The 23052-nt window shown below is 43.2% G+C and overlaps 1 protein-coding gene across 1 annotated transcript; it reads right to left on the bottom strand.

Moving 5' to 3' along the window:
• Positions 1-13500: 13500 nt before the first annotated feature.
• On the bottom strand, positions 13501-22726 carry PYY (peptide YY). The gene is made up of 4 exons (XM_066586513.1): positions 22679-22726; positions 18932-19119; positions 17211-17294; positions 13501-13800 (listed from the first exon to the last, which is right to left on the bottom strand). Exons 2-4 carry the CDS (start codon positions 19117-19119, stop codon positions 13773-13775), a joined length of 300 nt encoding a protein of 99 aa, XP_066442610.1. The 5' UTR covers positions 22679-22726; the 3' UTR covers positions 13501-13772.
• Positions 22727-23052: the final 326 nt, after the last annotated feature.

Below are 23052 nucleotides of genomic sequence, written 5' to 3'. Positions count from 1 at the left end.
TCCTTTTCTCCATAGTCAGTGGCAAGGGCTTGTGCCGAAACATCATCACTGTGCAATATGTGCTGCTCAAAGCTATTTATTCTGTAAGCTGGCATCCGTAATCATGGAAGTACTTAAGATTTAACCCATTGCAATCCAATTTTGGATTTAGGGTTTCCTAGGGGGCTTTCTCTTTCTGCCATTATACAATGGCGCCATCTGCTGGCTAGAGCCAGTACTGTGGTATGTGACATGCTGGAGAGGCCCCCGACAACAGAGCGGCCAGTAATCTACAGTAAGAATACCCTGCCGGACATCTTCCGACATTGGAGCTGTACAGCCTTCAATCAGAATGTCTTCAGAAGTCAGACAGTGGATTGGAAAGGGTTAAGGCCCATTTAGACACAACAATTATTGCTCAAAATTCACTCAAAAGCGATATTTTGAGCGATAAATTTTGTGTTCGTTTACACGGTGCAATGATCGCTCGAAATTCGAATGACAGTTTGAGTGACAGTTTGGAGCGTTCACTTTGCATAAACTCTGAAGTAGCTAATATTATTCTATATCAGTGGTTAAAACCAAAAGTAGCCAGAAGAGGCCATACACAGACCCAGTATAAGTACAACATTGCACTTTACACACAAGATAACTTAACAATCTGTACAATATTACCTTGAGTTATGTTGTTCTCATACCCTCGCTACATTTCCCACCCTAGACAATGCTGCAGAAGTGAATGGGGGAATCTGTGACTCAAACCGTAAGTGAGGCCGTCCTCAAGATAACTTAACAATCTATATAATATTACCTTGAGTTATGTTGTTCTCATACCCTCTCTGCATTTCCCACCCTGGACAATGCTGCAGAAGTGAATGGGGGAATCTGTGACTGAAACCGTAAGTGAGACCATCCTCAGCAGGGATTTCAGGTGTACAGACAATGGGGATTGGATTATAATTACCCAGCAGGTACCATTACCTGTTCTTTTTTTTTTAATTCTTTATTTCCCATTTTCAATTTAAATACAGTTAACAATAATCATAGTCCAGGAATGTTTACACACTGCTGTAAGGTAAAATCAAAGCCATATTCCTGACAATCTTTTTTGAACAGCCAATAGGGAAAACTTTAATCCCCATCTCAACTCTTGGCATTATTTAAACTTTAGCTGAGTGTATGGTTAAGCCCAATACTTTGAAACCATATAATACTAGTTTGGAACAAATACCATTTGTAACAGCTGGGCTAATTTTTCAAATCCAGTTTCAAATTCTTATAAACACGAGAGAATCTTAGAACTGAAACCTCCTCGCTTGGAAACAAACAAATTCAGAGACTTAAGACAGAATACATTGGGATACATTAAGAAACAAGGCGGGGCAAAGAGAAGGAGGGGGGGGGCTCTATGACCTCGGGTAGTTGGTGTTTAGTAGCGTCCGGTATTCCACCAAGTTCTGGAACTCGAGCCAATAAAACCATGTCTTCGTGAACTTTTCCTGAGTGCCTTTGAGTGACCCCGTAAGGTCCTCCATCTCCATTATCCACTGTATCGTGTTGAGCCACATCGCCACCGAGGGCGGAGTGGTCTGTGGCCAGAGTCTCGGTATACAGGACCTCGCCGCGCCAACCAGGTGATGGAGTATTGTGTGAATTTAGAGGAAATCCACCAGACCTCCGCCTAGAAGCCCGCCAGCACAGGACAGTCCCAAAAGATGTGTAAGAGAGTCCCTCAACCGGAACCACACCTCCAACACAGAGGGGAGACCGACGGGTATATCTTATGTAAACGGGAGAGCAGCCCATACCAGCGTGAGAGCACCGTAATTTCAAGATCCTGCTCCCATTTCTGTACGAAGCCCGGGGGTTGTAGTTCAGGTTGTGAATTGGGAATGTCGTATACGCATGTCAACGTATGTCTGGAGGGACCCTCTTTACTACATATTGTCTCAAACTGGGTTTTGGGGCGAGTAAAGGTACTGGGGTGGGGAAGAGACCTAAGGAAATGTCTCAATTGTATTGTCTACCAGAACACGGAGACGGGTCCAGCATCCCTGTTAAGGAGTCCATCGGTAGCCATTGGCCATCAAACAGGAAGTGTTCTGCTCGAAATCTACCTGTCTGAAACCAGAAGCAGAAGGCTTTATTCTCATTACCCGGAGGGAATGCGGGGTTGACCAGGACCGGGAACATTGGAGAGGGTCTGGGGGCGATGTCTGGCCTTGCTAATGCTTTAGCTGCTATCGCCAAGGTGGGACCGATTGTGGGGTGCTGAACCAACTCTATGAGAGTCTGTTCCTGTACCCAGTGGAGGACCATCAGGGAAGCGGATGTAGCTGCTTGTTCTATGGTGATCCATTGTTTGAGGGCCTCGTGTCTGTGCCAGTCCGCCGCTTGGTGGTATCGCGGAAAGCTTGGGAGGCCTATACCCCCCCTCTTTTTTAGGTCTTGTCAGGATATTACGAGCCATACGGGTTGGTCTTATATGACATCATGAGGGACATAGATAGTTACACAAATACGTTTTAAAAAATTACAGAATTAAATGAAAATATATACATATAAAAGAAAATGACCCAAAGTCAACGCCAACCAAAAGCGTCGCTATATGCGCCGTGTAATCCCAAACCATACATATTATATATCTAAACGTCCAAAACAAAATGAGGAACCCGTTCCCGTACTTTATTTCAGCGTAACTATACTAATTTTAAAAAAAAACTAAATGTTTTTAAAAAGTCATTTTTTTAGCTTTTTACCCTCAATAAAACTAAAAAATGGGAAAAAAGTCAGTGAGAAAAGATATTAAAAAAAATAGGCCTATATGTCATGGGGGGAAAAAAGCAGCACAAATAATTTGGGGAGCTGAAGGAAAAAAATGGGGCAGTTAAACCACCACATGGGTAAAATCCCTAAAATGTGTCTGGCCCTTAAGGTACAAAACAGCCTGGCCCTTAAGGGGTTAAATAAGTATGCTTTGGTCACTCCTTCTGCTGCATGGTATCCTTAATCTTGCTTTAGCATATCTCATCCCGTGACATATATACAATATGTAAACAATGTCTATGATCTAATGCAATAACACTACTGACCACCAGGTGGAGACATTGACAAACAGCAGTTTTATAATCACAATTCTGTTCTTGTTTCTTAGATTGCTGTACATTAGAGACAAGTGAAGAGAACTGAGAAAGGTAATTGTAAAGAGCCGAGATCCTCTGTATGAAGATCACTAATTATATAACTGTGCAGTTTACTTTTGCATATAATCTCCTACAATGACCTCACAGTGACTATAAGTAGCATGTATCAGAGCTAAAGGGCCATTTAGACACAATGATTAACACCCAAAATTCTCTTAAAAGCCGTCTTTTGAGCGATAATCGTTGTGTCTAACTGCACTGACATCGTGCAGTTTTTGTTAACCAGTCGCCGATCAGCCTTATCAGGGATTCACAGAGGGATACAGCTGATACTATTGTTTCAGCTGTATCCTGCTCCTTGATGACAGGCTGGGTATGAAGAACCCAGCTGTCCAGTTGTGTTCTCAATACCCCGCTCGGAGCGCTCGGCTGCATAACAGCCGTGTGCTCCGTGCAGAGAACATCTGGATGCAGAAGACAAACAGCCCCGCTTGTCTTCTGCATTCTCCGCTCAGAGCGCTCGACTATATAACAGCCAGGCGCTCCGAGCAGAGAACAGCTGGATGCAGAAGACAAGCAGCCCCCCTTGTCTTCTGCATTCTCCGCTCGGAGCACAAGGTGATCACATTAGAGCGACCACCTTGCCCTATGAATGCACGCAACGATTATCACTCAAAAGTCACCTGTTGTCCCCAGATGGCTGGACACAAAGGATATACAACCCCTACTCCGGTACTACATAAATCTAGTGAAAGTCCCCTTGAGTTTGGTAGTCAGTTAGTAAGAGAGCCCAGGGGGAGATAATTGATCCCAATATATGTAGCTGCCAATGAGATGGAATATTGGTAATCCGATATTACTGTAGCAATGCCCCAAAACCCATTCTGATATGCCCAGATTTGGCTGTATTCTCAATAATATGGTTTGGGGAAATTAAGGCCCAGGTTCAGCGCGTTTGCCTGTAAATAGTACAGTTCATCAGGAACCGTTAATATTTAGCACTTAGTATGGTTAGAGATGAGACAAGGAGATAGGTATATTGGAAGAGCTTTGGCCAGAATCTCAGCAACAGTTAGAGAATTGGAATCGCTAGTGACATTCCGCCGTGGGGGAGGAGAGCTAACAGGTCTCCGAGGTCAGCCTATCTGATAGATAGGCTCACAATGGAGAATCGCGGCAATCGCAGCATACTGCAATTTAAATCCCGCAAGCGGAGGATCGCTATGATTCTCCGCTCATGGACGCCGGCGATGCGCTTTCCATAGCAACCCTATGGAAAGCTTCACAGAGCATGATCCAGGATCATTGCCCGTGGACAGGCAGCCTTAGTCTGCAAGTTCCTTCTCCGTCCGTTCTGTTTTCAGTATGGTATCTTCAACCCTCTTCTTCTGTCTGAGTAGAGTAGACTGTGCGGACAGAAGTAGATGATTGCCGATATCACACTGACAATAGTGCGCAGAGGAGAGAAGAAACCTGCAGAAGAAATGACTTCTGAGGCTGAGGAGGATGGTTTGGCTTCCAAAACCACACAGAGCAGGGCAAGAGGTGAAGTAAACACAAACTCTCAGCCAAGCAGGGGTCAAAAGGGCAGCTCAGTGCTAATGATTAAATCCCATGCATTTCATATGGTGTTTCCTTATTTTTATCCACCCCTGTATGTGTAAGTGTCAATTGTGCGTAAATTCACCTTGCGCTCTATGCAGTATGGTCAGAGCGCTCGAGACGTGGGAGGAGTCATCTGCCGGGATTGGATGCTGTCAGGAATCACGTGACTGAGCCAAGCAGCGTGACACTAATTTGAAAACAACAACAAAAAAAAACAACTATGAGGGCTCACTCACACGAGCGTACGTGTCCCGGGTATTTATCACACGCGTAAAATATACAGTACACAGCAAATACACATGTCATCTGCGATGGAAATGATAATTTTCTATTAAACTGGAGGCTGTATATATATATAAGAGACTCAAGTGATCTTTACGAGACATATACAGTCTTGTACGTATATACCGCCTGTAGTTTACCTACAGTAACCCTTTATTACATGTAGTTCCCTATCAGACCACTAGGGAGCTCCGTCAGCACATATTTTACTGCAGCTCTGCACCCAGCGCTCTATTCTGGTAATATGAGTATCATTGTGCGCTTCAAGCACCAATGAGTAAGAGGACTCTTAAGAATCATAGCCTCATTAACCTCCCTTCTCCTCTCTTGTTACATTTGACTAATGTGCCTAAAGTAACATCTGCGACCCCCCTAGAATTTTTATAATATGTCTTCATTCGTTGTCTGCAAATTTCCAACTTTTTTACTTCTTGTGCTGGCTTGCCGCAAAAAAAAAAAAAAAAAAGAAAAAAGAAATCAGCAACTTGTTGATGGTTTCCAACAGCCTGTAGATGGTTTGAAGCAGCTTGCTGATGGTTTCCAAGCTTGATAAAGACCACAATGTGGTCAAAACGCCGCTGCCTGTAACCCTTATATTTTAAGGATGGAATAAAGATGAAGTGTATTATACTTAAGCGACTCTGCTGCTGATCTTCCTATTCGCTTGGCTACTTTACATGAGGAGTGGAGTCCCTCCTCGACCGGCTTTGCAGAGGCTACCTCCCCAGGTTTGGGTGAAATCTAGGTGCTGCTGATTCTCAGAGTTGCTGATGGTTTCCAGGCAGCATTGTGACATTGTTTCCTCTACTGCACAGAGTAGGTGATAACGATACATGTTCTATGGAGGCTAGGTTTTACTCTTGATGACTATATTGCCTATCTTCCTCACACATGAAGCTTTACTGTAACACAATGATCCTGCTGCCATCTTTGGTTTTGGTTGATGTCTTCTACTCAGTGTTCCAGCCTCTTCACCTCTGAGCCTTAAAGGGGTTTTACTGGTAATGACATTTACCTCCTATTAATAGAATTGGGGATAAAGATCTGATTCAGGGGCGTAACTATAGAGGGTGCAGGGGATGCGGTTGCACCCGGGCCCCAGACCCTTAGGGGGCCCATAAGGCCTCTCTTCTCCATATAGGGAGCCCAGTACTATGAATAAAGCATTATAGTTGGGGGCCCTGTTACAGGTTTTGTATTGGGGCCCAGAAGCTTCAAGTTATGTCTCTGTGCAGCATGGTTTAGGGATGGGTACGGGTACAGATACAGATAGAGGGGGGGCCCCAGCTCACCTTTTGCATCAGGGCCCCTGAGCATTTAGTTACGCCCTTGATCTGATTGTTGGGTCTGACCATCTGAAGACATAGGGTGGTGTGATAATATTGGGTAATGGAGAATCCTTCTCTTGTATCGCCCGCTAACTGACCTGTAAACTACAATATATCTACAGATGTAGCAGAGCTGAATTTGCATATGGCACAGTTTTTGATATCTTGCTTGTGGTTTTCCATAGGATTGCAAGCCCAACGCTGCGGTCACATATAAAAGCCCAACGATTATTTCAGTTGTGCTACATCCGCATTGAACGGGGGGCCGCAGATCAAATATTACTCATCCACAGTACCAATAGAATAGATGCTGTGTTGGTACCAAAGTCACCGCAGCAATGGTGAACATGCAGTATGCAACATACATATGAAGAGACTTCTGAAATATTGTGGACAGTTTTGGACAGTGGTACTCAAGAATGCAGCCCTAAGATCTCACTCACGACCTGAAGGTTGCGGGTTCAATCTCCGCCTGGTTCAGGTAGCCAGCTCAAGGTTGACTCAGCCTTCCATCCTTCCGAGGTCGGAAATATGAGTACCCAGCTTGGTGGGAGTAAAAAGATAACTGGGGAAGGCAATGGCAAACCACTCTGCAAAAACAGTCTACCAGAAAAAACACAGTGTCACTCTAGGAGTCAGTCATGACTCGGTGCTCGCACCAGGGGACTTCACATTTACCTACTCTAGAAGGACGTATCTGAACTTGAGCGGATACAAAGGCGGGCAACTAAAATAATAAATGGAATGGGCGGACTACAATATCCAGAGAAGTTATCAAAGTTGGAGATATTTAGTTTAGAAAACAGACGGCTGAGGGGCGACCTAATAAGGATATCATGGGACAATACAGAGATCTCTCCCATCATCTGTTTATACCCAGGACTGTAGCAAGGGGGCGCCCTCTACGTCTAGAGGAAAGAAGGTTTCTACACCAACATAGAAGGGGGTTCTTTACTGTAAGAGCAGTGAGACTGTGGAACTCTCTACCTGGGGATGTGGTGATGGGGGCCTGGACGTCTTTCGTGAGTGATACAATATTATAGGTTATCATTAATTACTTCAGAAGGGTCGGTGATCCGGGGATTATTCCGATTGCCAGATTCGAGTTGGGAAGGAAGTGGATGGGCATGTCTGTTTTCGGCCTTACATACTATGATACTACGTTACGGGCTGTGTTTAAGTTGCAAGAAAAAGAAAAGTTGAACCCTTTGGCCTTATCGGCTCTTCTGCATTGACTGCTAATAAAATGTTGTCTGTAGTTGTGACTTAGATACAGTCAATCACTATGTGGCTACTACCACACAAGCCGCTGTAGCGGTCGCGCCTTTTATTGAGCACGTTGAGTAACATCCACAGTGCAGGCAGAGAGAATCAGAGCAGCTTCACAGAGGCGTATGTGCAAATGTGCACGCTTCAGCGCAACGTATTTTCACTATGAGCGAGGGCGATTTGTGCGCGTATCGGCACATTTAACTGTACTTTTTGCACATGTAAGGTCTGCTCCTTTGCAAGCAGCAGCCAAACACGCTCTGATTTAAATGGCTATTTAGGCTAATGAGGTGCAGAAGTGTTCTTTTTTTCACAAAAAAAGCAGGCTCTCCTTAAAGAGACACAACACCCCTCTTGATCCACATCACGGGCCTCTTACAGACTAAGCCAGAAGCCTGCTGCACACTGATGAGGGGCAAACACCCCGAAACAGCTGTCTGTGTATGGTTTTCTGGCTTGGTTTTCTATTCCCAATCATTTTAAGACTTGTTATAAAGTCACTTTGATTTGAAGGAATGCTGCCATCCAATAGATGGCGCTGTAGAGGTATTTTTTCATCTTCCTTATTTGCATAAATTACCCAGAGGAGCTAGCGTGGCCATATAAGTCTCCTTACTCACCTTTTAGGTGTTCCAACACCCCTTCTGGGTGCTCTCCTTGTGGAGAGACTATACCATTCCCTGACGCACTCACCCCCTAAGTGTCTTCACACACGTTTTGGGTGCTCTCCTTAAGGAGACACAACACCCCTCCTGACCCTTTTTTTCCACAGAATTAGAGCAGTATACTGCACATTTGCACGCCTCCCATAGCCCTCTGTGGGCACCTTTGGTGCCCAAATGCGCACAAAAATAGGGCATGCTGCATTTTTTTCCATACGCGCAAAGAAAGAGAAATGTGAGTGCAGCCTATTGAAATAAATGTGTTATATACTCTGCGTATTGCGTGTAAAAATTCCCTACCCTCAAAAAAATCATATCTTGCTTATTAATCCATCGACGTTGCTGTCTGAGGGCTTGTTTTTTTGTGGGATGAGTTGTTATTTCTCAGCAGTGCTGTTTAATCTACCATATAATGTACTGAAAATTTTTAAAAAGTTTCTAATTGCAGTGAAATGGAAAATACCCCAATTCCGCTATCGTTGTGGAGTCTTGTTTTTACGGCGTACACAATGCAGTGAAATTGAAACAGTGACTTTATTCTATGGGCCAGTATGATTACTGCAATACCACATTTAGGGCGCCTACCCACTGGCGTTGCCGATTTTCGTGCGTGAAAAACGCAGCATTTTTGGGAATTTCTCGCACATCTCTAATTAGTACCATTTTGGAGTACATGCAACTTTTTGATCACTCGTTATTACATTTTTTCTTGGAGACGGGGTGACCAAAAAAATGCAATTCTGACATTGTTTTGTTTTTTTCTTCTTTTCTTCTGATGACGTTCACCGTGCGAGAGAAATAATGCATTACTTTGAGAGATGAGACCTTTACAGATGCAGCGATGCTGAATACGTTTTTTTTCCTCTTTTTCAAATTATAAATGCAGGAAGTTTTTTCTTTAAAATGTCCTTTTTTTTAATGAAAAACTTTTTCTTTTTTACATAATTTGACTTTTTTTAGTCCTTGACTTGAACATGCAATCGTTTGATCACTTATATCATATACTGCAGTACTTCAGTATTGTGTTATAGTTAGAGATGAGCGAGCATACTTGCTAAGGACAATTACTCGATCGAGCATTGTCCTTAGCGAGTACCTGCCCGCTCGGAAGAAAAGATTCGGCTGCCGACGCGGGTGACAGGTGAGTTGCGGGAGTTAGCAGGGGTGAGCGGGGGGGGGGAGAGGGAGAGAGAGATCTCCCCTCCGTTCCTCCCCGCTCTCCCCCACCGCTCCCTGCCCGTCGCCCGCAGCCGAACCTTTTCTTCCGAGCGGGCAGGTACTCGCTAAGGGCAATGCTCGATCGAGTAATTGTCCTTAGCGAGTATGCTCGCTCATCTCTAGTTATGGTGTATTTCTTCCAGCATTCTGTTAACACAGTATCTTTTTTAATAGGCAGAAATACAGCCATGGCACCCAAACTGCACAACATGATCTCACGGGGAGGGGACCAGCCCATTAAATGATGTTTGTGCTCAAAAGTCAAAATTCCTTCAGCTGTATCGCTGATGTATCTTCTGTGTCACCCAGTATCTGCCTCAGTCCTGGAAGTAGTGATTACACCAGACATTTTTAGCTATAAGTTAGTCACACCATATGGTATAGCAAGTGAATAGGACTGAGCTGCAATACCAGGCCCGGTCACTACCAAAAGTATGGCACTGTGCCTGGTAAGCAATGAACGGAATGAGGCTACTTGAATGAGCTGATTGGCAGAGTGCTAGGAGTTAGAAGTCACTAAGGTTTCATGAAAGCAGCCATACTATTGATCTGTCTGGCACAAAGTTGTAATGTGGTGCCCATAAACTGCTATAGGCCCATATTGTATGACTGATTTATTGGAGGGAGACAAAGCATTCTGTAGCTAGAATTTTATTAGATTCCTCCAGATAGATATTGTAGTGTATTTCATCATATACGTGTGATGGAGACAGTCTCGCATGAAAGTGTTGTTTCTAAGCGAGACGGTGCAGGCACCATATGGTGGCACATAGAGTGCCCACAGTTCTGTAATACAGTGCCAATCATAATGTATCAAAACTAGAGATGAGCGAGTATACTCGCTAAGGCACATTACTCGAGCGAGTAGTGCCTCAGCCGAGTATCTCCCCGCTCGTCTCTAAAGATTCAGGGGCCGGTGGGGAGGAACGGAGGGGAGATCTCTCTCTCCCTCCCCCCCCCCCCCCCCGCTCCCCGCCGCAACTCACCTGTCACCCGCGCCGGCCCCCGAATCTTTAGAGATGAGCAGGGAGATACTCAGCTAAGGCACTACTCACTCGTCTCTAATCAAAACTACTGATAATCTGCTACTATGCAAACTTTCTTAGGGGAAACCCCCAAGCCTGGGGTAGACCTCCACCTCTACATATACAGCCCTGCTTCTGAGAACTGGATAAATATGTGCTACTGGCATCAAATGTTGATACATGTCCATGGCTGGCCTTAGCTACTTGCAAGCTCTGTGGTCGCACAGAGCACTGGCCACCAGGCAGATGTAGGATGGGACAATCAGCCCCCTTAGGCCCACCCAGCTCGATGATCTTCCTCAATGCAATAGCATCTTGCGAAGCTACATTAAACTTTCTCCTGGCTCTGTCTCTCCCCCACAGTAGCAAATCTAAACACAGTTGCTTAGATTTGCTACTGTGTTTATGTTATAAACTTGTTCCTGGGGCTGTATTTATGTTACGAGCTTGTTTCTGGTATTGTATCTATATACGGAGGTTGGTTTGTGCTGTATTTATGTTATGAGTCCAATTTCCAATGTGATTCTGTCCTCATGCCCGCTATGTCTGTGAAGAACTGGTGCATTATTCAACGGGGTCGTATTGTTCATTGAGGCATGAGGACAGTGACTGAGGGCCACTGTCCCCTCTAAGCTGTGTGCTCTGAACATTGTAGAGTTAAAGGGGTTGTCCAGCAAGCAGGAATCCTTACCCGGTTCTGTGGTGTTGGCACCTCCACTTCCGACTCCAGATCATGTGATACATACTCTTTCAGAGAAGTTATCCCCATTCTCTGTCTCTGCATTGGCCATGATAGCAAAGGGGGCTGGCTTAGTTATTAAAATGAGATGCACAGCCAGCCCCCCCCCGCCCCCCGCGATGGCGTGACAAGCGCAGAGTCCATACGATGTGACCCGCTATTGGAACTAGGTAGGAAGTGGAGGTATCAACACGACAGGTCTAGCTAAGGATTCCACCCCAGCGGACAACATCTTTAACCCTACAGACAGTTAGAAAACTTAGTGGGGTTACTGCCCCTTACAAGACAAGAGTATAAGCGATCGTTTAAGGAGTTGTCCAGGATTACGAAAAGGATCTGATTTCTTTTTACAGAAACACTCCTGTTCGTGGGCTGTATCCGGCATTGCAGTCAAGTTCCATGCACTTGAATAGAAATGAACTGCAATACCAGACATGGCCATGGACAAGAGTGGCGCTGTTTCCAGAAAAACAAGCATTCATTTTTTGTAACCCTAGACCACCTATTTAACCACTAAAGGACGTAAGCTCCCCCACTCCCCCATTTTTGGTTTCTCTCCACTTTCAATTAATCATAACCGTTATGAGGGCTTGTTTTTGTGAGCAAGTTGTATTTTTCCATGGTACTATTTAATGTGCCGTATGATGTACTGAAAAACGTTTAAACATTTCTACAGTGGAATAGAAAACAATTTAATTTTGCCACCTCTGGGAGAGAAAATGATGTGATACTTTTTTTTCTGTGGATCGGTACAATTAGGACAATACCAAATGTATTTAGTTTTTCTTTTTGCTTTACCACCTTTAAGAAATAGAACAGGTTAAAAAAATATATAAAAATATATCTTCTGCTGCCAACGTTTGGCCGCCACAGCCTTTTTCATTTTGTCATCAACCGTTGTATGAGGGCTCGTTTTCTTCACATCAGCCCGTAGTTTCTATTGGTATCATTTGGGGGGGGGGGGGGCATACAGCCTTTTGATCACTTTTTAATATATTTTTTCTCGCAGATGCAAAAAAGAGCGCAAATTGTGTATTTTTTTCTGATGATGTTTACCATGTTCTGACTTTTATGGATGTGGTGATACCAAATAGGTTTTACTTTGTATATATATTTTTTATATAAATACAGAAAAAGTTTTTGTTTTTTTTAACTGTTATTATTTTTTATTTTTTACAATAATGAAAAACATTTTTTCACTCATTTGTAGTTTACTTTTAAACCACTAAGGTTAACTTCACACTGACGAGCGCAACATGGGGCCGTGAATCACAGCCCCATATCGCGCTCCCCACCATGTGAATTCCCCGTAGATGGGAGGCGTTTTCATATTAAAACAGCCTTGCATCACTTCGTGGTCGTAGGATTGTGGAGTTTCGCCCATTGACCTCACACCTAGCATATGGTGCGCTGCTGCCGTCAGCCTCATTGCAAACAATGGGCGCTGCCATGCGAGGGCACGTAAAAGGATGGAAGATGCTGCGATTTTTTTTCCTGCATAGCTTTGCATCATGCTGTCATGCAGGAAAATATCGCTCATCTGTATGACACCATTCAAAAGAATGGGGGTTCATATTTATGCATCTTGCAACGTACACGTTTTGCGCGATTTTCACGTCTGTGCGAAGGCAGCCTAAGGGGACTTGAAATTCAAATCATTTGATCGCTTATCCTTTATACTGCAATACTTCAGAATTGCAGTGTATTGATTTCTGCAGGCATTCTATTAAGCCATGCCACAGGCCCATCTTAAAAGGCAGAAATACATGGCAGTCATCACACCATGACACCTGGTCCCGGGTGCAACCACATTCCCTGCATCCCCTATAGCTACGCCAGTGATCTGATTGCAAAGGAGGGAGGTATGTTTGGGACCCATGGATGCCAATCGGGGCATTTAAAGGGTTAAAAGTCAAGATCGCCAGGAACACGGATTGCAGCTGTTGTGGCCAGGCGTCAGCTATCAAAGACAGCTTACACGGGCCGAGTATGGCGCCAGCTCGGCTCCCAGTCCTGCTACATACAAAACTCGCGCACCCAGGGCGTACACATATAAGGGGTCAGTAAATGGCAAATTACCTTTAATGTCTGGGATCCCAACTGACTCTTACTCCACCCTTGATTTTAGCCAGCAAATATAAAACAAATATATATTTTGGGGACCCTGTAAATGTCCCAATTTGTGCAGAATAACTGAAACCCAAGGAACAATCAGACAGCGATAACTCGGTCCGTTACACTTGCTTTTATTTCTGGACACAGTGGAATTCCCTGTCAAACATCACAGACTGCGTGTCATGGGAGAGAGCAGCTCTGGTAGGATGGTGTACACACACAACACGCACTCCGCAGGAGGGTGGCACCGTCCACTCTGCACACTCCCCGCTGGGCGGAGAGATGAGATACAGGAACCAGTCAAAATGCAAAATGGCATAAAAATAATTGATACGTTAAAAAGAAGGGAAGGTGGGAAAGCAATCACCCAGGGAAAGGGGGGGGGGGGAGACGGAGAGGTCCGAGGGTCACCAGTTGTAGGAGGAATCGTCATACCTAAGAAGATAGGAAATAAAGGGTTAGAGATCTGCTGACACGCAGCTAAAGTATATTAATAAAGCTTGTTATTTGTATAGCGCCAACTTATTCCGCAGCGCTTTCAGGTAATTTATTTATTACCTCCCCACCAAGCTGGGTACTCATTTTACTGACATTGGAAGGCTGAGTCAATCTTGAGCCGGCTACCGGGAATTGAACTTGCAACCTTCAGAATTTCTGCTGCCTTAGCACTCTGCACCACACAGGGCTCTTAAAGGGGTTTTCCAGGAAAATACTATTGATGACCTATCTTCAAGATAGGTTATCAATAGTTGATTGCCAATGACCCGCCACTCAGAAACCCCAGTGATCAACTGATCACCCGGCCCACTGTTGGAGCAGCGAGGTCAGACATTGTCATCAGGGTCAGAGGTGGAAGCATCATATGGGGCTTCAATTTCAGCTCTGACACCGGGGTCGGAGGTAGAAGTGTAATAAGCGGCTTCACTCCCATTGACTTATCCTGAGGATAGGTCATCAATAGCATTTCCCCAGAAAACCCCTTTCATGTATTCCTTGTGATTTCTCATATTACTCTTGATACTTTCCTTTAGCTTTAAAGGGGTCCTCCAACTGTTAACTTTTGATAGCCTATCCTTAGAATAGTCCATCAAAGGCAGATTGAAAGTACCTGATCAGCTGTTCGGTGCGATGGTGCGCTTGTGCACTAAGCTGATTTCTGCAAGAATCATACAGCTCCATTCCCTATGCAATGGCCAGGCTTGGAATTACAGGCCATTCTCTTCAATGAAAACCTTACCTGTAATACCAAGCCCGGCCACTGCAGAGGGAATGGAGCTGTTTTCTTCCTGCAGTGTAATGGCTTGCAAACAGCTTATCAGCAGGGTCCCAGGCGATAAGCCCTCACTAATTAATCACTGGACAACCCCTTTAATTATATAACTAGATCATTGCCCTGATTATGTCATCAGACGATTAAAAAAACTGGATATTTGAAAGACTAAGCCCATCAATAGGATAGAAGTATCTAACATAGTTTATAAATTTTGAGTTGTTGCTCAAGCCCTGAGAGCTCCGTGTTAGGGAAAATGATCCAATATAAGTACTAATACAGTGACCTCCAACCCGATGGCAGTCATGACTTCCAAATCCGGTAGTTTTAGAACAGAACGATAGCCATAGTTTAAAAAAAAAAATGATTCAGAGTCTTTATAGGGGTTGGCTGCTTTCTTTCAGATGCAGTGCCTCATCTGTCCACAGGTTGTGTGTGGTATTGCAGTTCAGTCCTATTCACTGCAATGGAGCTGATCTGGCATAGCAGACACTATCCATGGTCCGGTGTGGCGCTGTTTTTTGGAAGAAAGCAAACACATTTTCCTTATCTTAAACACCTTATAAGATTTAAGATGCCCGAGATAAAAGGTTTCAAATATTTTAAAAAGAGGTACCAAGATGCTATCTAAAGGGGTGTTCTGGGACTTAAATATTGGTGGCCTATCCACAGGGTAAGTCATCAATATCAGATCAGTGGGGAGCCAACTCCCGGCACCCTCACTAATTAACTATTTGAAGGGGCTATGGCAGTCTTCTTCGGCATATGATATTGCATTCATCGCTCACATTGCCTTACGGAAGTTCTATACAATTCACATGAATGGGGTTGGGCTGCAATACCAGGCAGTGCTGCTACAAAATGTGCATCACTGTGCCTGGTATACAATGAAGAGGCCCTAGGGCTTTCCTGAGCATCATGGCTGCTTCAAATACCTGATTGTCCGGGGGGCCAGGAGTTGTATCCCCACCGATCTGATATTGATAACCTATCCTAAGGGTAGGTCATCAATATAAAAGTCCCCACAAATCCTTATAAGACAGCAATTAGAATGTGGACCTTGATACAGCAGGTCTGAGGAATTGTCTACTTTGAACAACCGTGTGTAGAACTGTTGGCTCCCTATGGATAACATGAAACGTTGCCCAGTCAAATGAATGGTTGGTCATGTCATCTAGTGTTGAGCGAACTAAAACAGTTAAACCCCATTTCGGTTCGAACTTTAATAAAAGTTCGGTTTGGTGCAAACTCAAATCTCACGTAGAAGTAAAAAGGAGGAGAAAAAGGAAAAAGAAGAAGAAAAAAAGAAGGAAAAATAAGAAGGAAGAGGAAAAAGTAGGAAAAAAGGAGGAGGAGATAGTAGTAGTAGATGGAAAGTGAAGGAGAAAAAAAGAAAAAGGAGGAGGAAAGGAAGAAAAAAGAAGGAAGAAGGATAAAGAAAAAAGGGTAAGAATATTTTTCCTTCTTTTTCTTCATTAAAGGGGTTGTCTCGTGAAAGCAAGTGGGGTTCAGCACTTCTGTATGGCCATATTAATGCACTTTGTAATATACATCGTGCATTAAATATGAGCCATACAGAAGTTATTCACTTACCTGCTCCATTGCTAGCGTCCCCGTCTAAATTCGCTGTCTTCTGGCGTTTTTAGACGCGCTTGCGCAGTCCGGTCTTCTCCTTGGTGAATGGGGCCGCTCGTGCCGGAGAGCTGGTCCTCGTAGCTCCGCCCCGTCACGTGTGCCGATTTCAGCCAATCAGGAGGCTGGAATCGGCAATGGACCGCACAGAGCCCACGGTGCACCATGGGAGAAGACCCGCAGTGCATCGTGGGTGAAGATACCGGCGGCCATCTTGGTAAAGGAAGAAAGAAGTCGCCGCATCGCGGGGATTCGGGTAAGCAATAAACTTTTTTTTTTTTTAACCCATCCCTTGGGTTTGTCTCGTGCCGAACGGGGGGCCTATTGAATAAAAAAAAAACCTGTTTCAGCATGAGACAACCCCTTTAACTTTGCCTTAAAGCCGCTAAAAAGTCCTTAGACTCCTGCGTGACCTAAGAGTGTTGTAGAGCTTTTATGGCTCTTAGTATTACACACCAGTTTTAGGGGTATTGCTAAAGTTCCAATTCAGTCTGAATTAGTTTGGAGTGAAATTCAACGAAGCAGCCAAACTGAACTTTACAAAAGTTCACTCATCACTAATGCCATCCATTATTTATATTGAACTTCCGTGTGGCTGTATAGTGCTGCCTTATGTTTGAAATAGGAACTATATATAGAGCCTCGTGTGGCACTGAGTGCTAAGGCAGCAGAAATGCAATTCTAAGCTCTTGCTCACGACCTGAGGGTTGCAAGCTCAATCCCCAAATTGTTCAGGTAGCCTGACTCAGCCTTCCATTCTTCCAAGGTTGGTAGATCAAGTACCCAGCTTGCTGGGGGGTAATAAATAAATTACCTGAAAGTGCTGTTGAATAAGTTGGTGCTATACAAATAACAAGCTTTATTTTATTTATATACGAGGTCCGTATAGGCTACTCTATTGGGCACCGCTGATTGACTGTCTGTAAGTGTCTTCTTTACTCACCGTGATCTGCTGTTGTGGTTTCCGTTGTCTCCGTAGAGCAGGTCAGAAAGCAGACTGTCAGCTGGACTGTCCCTCTTTCCATATCTGCCCATAAGAAAATGTGCATAAAGGTTTATTGGACAATATAACAATGAGAACATCCAGAGGGTCACAACCCCAGTACATCATCTTCAGATCGGCTCTACATGGTGTGAATAAAATTACAATAACAAGAATGCTGAGCTTTGAGATACTTCCACCTAGGTAGTCTCTTGCTTGTCTCTATTCTACCTATGATGCTGTCCCCAGTCCTGGTCTTACTAGCATCACCCCATGATACCAGGTTCCCTTTAATTAAAAGGGTTGTCCAAGTCCAGAAAAAACAGCTTTTAGGAATAGATCCTCACCTGCCCACAAGCTATGTCTCATTCACTTTAATGAAGCAGAGTTGCAATACCACATACAACCTGTGGACAGATGTAGCGCTGTTTTAGGAAGAAAGCAGCCATATTTTTATAAAGGGGCTTTCTGGTTTAGAAAACCCTTTCATAAACACTCTTCTAAAGCATTCTGAGTTAATTTTGTGATCTATCCCCATTGGTGGCCCCATCAGGTTCATCTTCTAAAACCAAGACATAGCATTCCCCATTCTGCTATTGCACTTTCATCCTATTTAAGTAGAACATGTATAATTACTAAATTCTCCTGTGGGATCACTGCAGAAGAACTGAATTCTTGCTCACAGATTCCTTCATAGATTACAGCAAATGTCTGGGGGTCTCAGAGTAGGGGCCACCCAGTATTTGGATTAACATGCCTGGATACTTCCAAACAAAAGCAACTGTCCAAAGTGGACCACCTTTTTAGAGGGGTTGTCCCATGAAAAATTGTCATTACCTATCCACAAGTTAGGTGATAAAAAAGGTAATGTCATGAGCAAATTTTTCAAAAGTTTGGATAGACCAATGCACCAAATTTGGGCAAATGGTTTGGTTCAAATTAGTTTGAACTGCTATGGCACTTCCCAAAAAACCCTAAAACTGGTGTATAAAATGGTCTAAGAGCATAAAAGCCCTATATAACACTCTTAGCAGTGCATCCAAATACTTTTTTAAGGCAAAGTTAATGGAGAACAAAAACTAAAAGTAGGAGAAGGGGGGAGGGGAAACAAGGGGAAAAAGGAAAGTGAAGGAAAAAGAAGGAAAATGTTTTTCCTTTCTCTTCTTCTATTCCTTCTCCCTATTTTTCCCCTTCTCTGTTTTTTCTTCTTCTCCTTCCTTTTTTCTTCTTTTTCCTTCCTGTTTCTACTTTTTCATTATTTTTCCTTCTTTAAGGAAGAAGGAAAATGAAGAAGAAAACTTTTAGTGAGCTTGGCCATGACGAACTGCCCAAGGTTTGGGTTTGCGCTGAACCAAACTCTTAGCAAAATTCTACTCGGAACAGGGTTCTGCTGTTTCAGTTTGCCTAAAACTAATTGGGGGCCCTGTCACTGGGACTACAGTGATCACTAGGAAAGGGATCCCAAGACCCATTGTAGCACAGTAGTTTGAATGGAGTGATGGTCAGAAAGGCACACTGCTGCTCCATCCAATGCCTATAGGAGACAGATGTGTAAATGCAAATAGACTTAGACGGTATTGGTTCATTTTCAAACATGGCACATTAAAATCAGGAAATGTCCAAAATGTAAATGATTATAGATAATAGTGAAGCCATTTTTTCTTTTCGAGGATATCACTCACCTTTGTCTTGTCACCAGATTGATATAATGCCTCAAAGCGGTCAGATATTTATTCATTTCCTCAGGGGAAGCATCTTCTCCAGGAGATTCTGGCTTTGGTGGATATCCCTCTACTATTGTCCCTAGACATATTAAGACACACACTGCAACAGCTACCATCATTGGCCACAGCTTCAAAGAGGTTAGCATCTGGAAGAAGAAGGAAACAGGCCGAACGTTACTACAGAACCTGGTCGAATAGCGTTGAACTTGCTCGAATACAAGTTGGAGACCACTAGACTCATGTTATGTCTATCTATGGTTGACCAAGACCTTCCAAATTAGACTGGTGACTTATCAACCATAGGGTTTCAGATATGCCATACATCTAACTGGCAAATGTATAAGGCCACATAAAGTATAAGAGCCACAACAAAGGAAAGCTGTAACCTCAAGGGTCAACAAAAAGGATCAAGTCAAGCCTACATAAACCTAGCTTCTGTTTCTTGAGAAATAGATCTAAAAAATATCTACATGGAGGTTGCCTTCAGATATGGCAGATATTTATTTTGATAGTTTCCATCTGGAGATTGCTTTAACTTAATGTCCTATAACTTGATACCCTCTAACATGGAATCAAAAACTTTAATAATTTAACTGGAACTATGTGGCAGCCATCAAGTTTAGCTTCATACATTTATAGTAACCTCATCCCATTGATGCCAGATTAGAGGACTATAGGTATAAGTGCCAAACAATGTGGATACTTGTTGAACGAACTGACAATATATCTGATGGAGCCAACCCTGTTCATAGTAAGCAATCGGATTGATGCATTCAAATCCCATGAAACATTTAACCACAAGTACTGCTATGAGCAATTACTCCACTGCTGCCCAGGACCAGTTCTTTACATGATGTTCACTGTATTTTATGAACATTTTCTATTAATGCTGTGATACAATCACTGTATGTTGTAGGATCCCACTGTCGGAGCACTAAGGATTCACCAAGTGCTTTCACAAGCAAAGTGCTAATTAGGATGTACTAACACAAATTGCTTCAAACAGAAATAGTACAAGTTATACAAACAGGAAATACTCTCCTTTAATACCGCTGTAACTTCTTATTGTTGTGTAGTATTCTTATATTCCACATAAACAATACCTATATATCATCCTATAATCCAGATAATCCTGATAATTTCAGTTTACATGTACTCCTATATTCCATATAACCTTCCCCTATATCTCTTCCTATTAATTCTTATAACCCCTTATATTTCCTTCTATTACTTTATATATCTCCCTAGATCTCCTCCCATTACTCCATATCACCTCCCCTATATCTCCTCCCATTACTCCATATAACCCCCTTATACCTCCTCCTATTACTCCATATAACCCCCTATATCTCCTCCTATTACTCCATATAACCCTCTATATCACCTCCAATTGCTCCATATAACCTCCCTATATCTCCTCCTATTACTCCATATAACCCCCTTATATCTCTTATTTCTCCATATAACCTCCCCTATATCTCCTCCTATTACTCCACATAACCTCCCTATAACTCCTCCTATTACTTCATTTAACCTCCTATATCTGCTCTTATTACTAATCTCCATTTATAGCTACTCCTATTGCTCTATATAGCCTCCACTATATATCATCCTATTACTTCATATAACTTCCTCCTATATCTTCTATGACGGCATATTACCTCTCCAATATCTTCTCCTATTACTCTATATACCCTCTCCTATATCTCCTCCTATTACTCCATATAACCCCCTCCCTATATCTCTTCCTATTACTCCATATAAACTCCCCTATATATCTTATTACTCTATATAACCTCTCAATCTATATCATCCTATTACTCTATACAACCTTCCACTATATCCCCTCCTATTACCCCATGCAACCTCCCCTATACCTCCTCTTACTACTCCTTATAACCTCCCCTATAGGTCTATCTCATACTCCATATAACCTCTCCCTGTTTCTCCATATAACATTCCCCTAAATCTCAATCTATTACTCCACATAACTTCCGTATCTTCTTCTATTACCCCCCAAAAAACCCAGATCTCCTTGTATTACTACATATAACCTCCCGTTATATGTCCTATTACCCCATATAACCCAGCCTTATTTTCTTCTTCCAGATAATCCTTTCCAATATCTCCTCTTGTTACTCCATACGCTCTCCTATATCTCCTCCTATTACTCCATATAAGCCCCTTTATCTCCTTCTATTACTCCATATGTCCTCCCCTTATATCTCCTTCTGTTGCTCTTTGTAACCTCCCTTTTACCTCCGCCTATTGCTTCATATAACCTCCCTCTATATCTCCTCCTATTACTATATGTAACCTCTCCTATATCTCCCCCTATTACTCCATATAACCTCCCCTACATCTCCTACTATTACTCCATATAACCTCCCCTACATCTCCTCCTATTACTATATGTAACCTCTCCTATATCTCCCCCTATTACTCCATATGACCTCCCCTATATTTCCTCCTATTACTCCATATAACCTCCCCTACATCTCCTCCTATTACTATATGTAACCTCTCCTATATCTCCTCCTATTACTCCATATGACCTCCTCTATATTTCCTCCTATTACTCCATATGATCTCCCCTATATTTCCTCCTATTACTCCATATGACCCCCCTATATCTCCTCCTATTACTATATGTAACCTCTCCTATATCTCCTCCTATTACTCCATATGACCTCCCCTATATTTCCTCCTATTACTCCATATAATCTCCCCTATATCTCCTCCTATTACTCCATATGACCCCCTATAACTCCTCCTCCATGTAACTTCCCCTATATCTTTTCCCATCACCCCACATAAACCTCCAATATCTCCTCTTATATCTCCTCCTATTACTCCATACAACTTCCCCTGTATCTCTTATTACTCAACATAACCTCCCCGTATTATTCCATATTACCTTTCCCTATAGCTTCCCCTTTTATTTTATATCCACCCCCCCTCCCCCCCCCCACACAGACAGACACGCACGCACCCTTTACAAATAACTCTTACAATATCATATCCTACACATTTTCATCTGTAACCAAGCAAATATACAATTGCGACCCATAATAAGGACTTTGACAAATTAGAGTAGTACTAGTAGTCCCCTTATATCCGGGGATCTGATACAATGTATTAGCAAAGCTAGACAACAAAGTAATTTCTCAAAAACTTCTGGCCATAAGATCTGTTCTGAATTCTTCATGAACATGCCATCACTGCCTGCAGGGTTACCCGAGAAGACCAAGCCTTCTACTGTAATGGCTCCTTCCCCCAAACCAGATGTTGCATCTTTGCAATAAGAAGATACTGAGATCTTCTGCTTCTACTCAATAAGTCATGCAGATGGACAGTTTACACCAACATATAAGTACAACCTACTTTGCTCAATCAGAAGTGTGTTTGAAGTAAGTAGAACATATATATATAGTCACATAATGGAAGGTAAACTTTAAGTTTCCAAGACCCTTGGAGGTACAATCTTCACCATCATTAGATGCCCTGGTATCTAAGGTCATCATCAGATGATAAACACGCCAACCTGAATGCCAAGGGCACAAGTTACAACCCATTGTAATTAGTTAATGAGACTACAGCCTAGCATGGCTCTTCAACCTTAAGACGGAGAAGAAGACGTCTAAGGAGGAAGGCATGAATATCATTGATGGCACTCCTGGTCATACATAAAATGCTTCTACTCACTGTGATGGAAGGAAAGGACGGTGCAGACAGGTGAAGATGCTCCAACGCTTCTTACTCTCTCTTTGCTGGCAGCTAAGGAGAATCTGCTTTGTCTTGCAATCGCTCCGTGGGTTTATATGTCTTGTGGTAGCAGAATAAGACAGCTCCTCCTCCAAGTCAAACTTTCCAGCTCCATCCCCTATGACCAGACACTCACTCATCTCTGATTGATCAATGAGTTGGCTATGATGATACCTTGTATTGGGTGAGGAGGGGGGGGGGGCACATCTAGAAGGAGGTGTAGTGGTGGAGGTATGCGTGGGTGAGGAGTAGACTGTCTACTAACCTTCAGGTTTGGGGAGTAATTTGCTTTTACAACTCAATTGCTTTTACGT

This window comes from Eleutherodactylus coqui, chromosome 13, assembly GCF_035609145.1.
Source record: "Eleutherodactylus coqui strain aEleCoq1 chromosome 13, aEleCoq1.hap1, whole genome shotgun sequence".
Classification (NCBI taxonomy): domain Eukaryota; kingdom Metazoa; phylum Chordata; class Amphibia; order Anura; family Eleutherodactylidae; genus Eleutherodactylus; species Eleutherodactylus coqui.
Note: the sequence above shows the minus strand (reverse complement) of the source record. Positions and strands in the feature narration are given on the sequence as shown.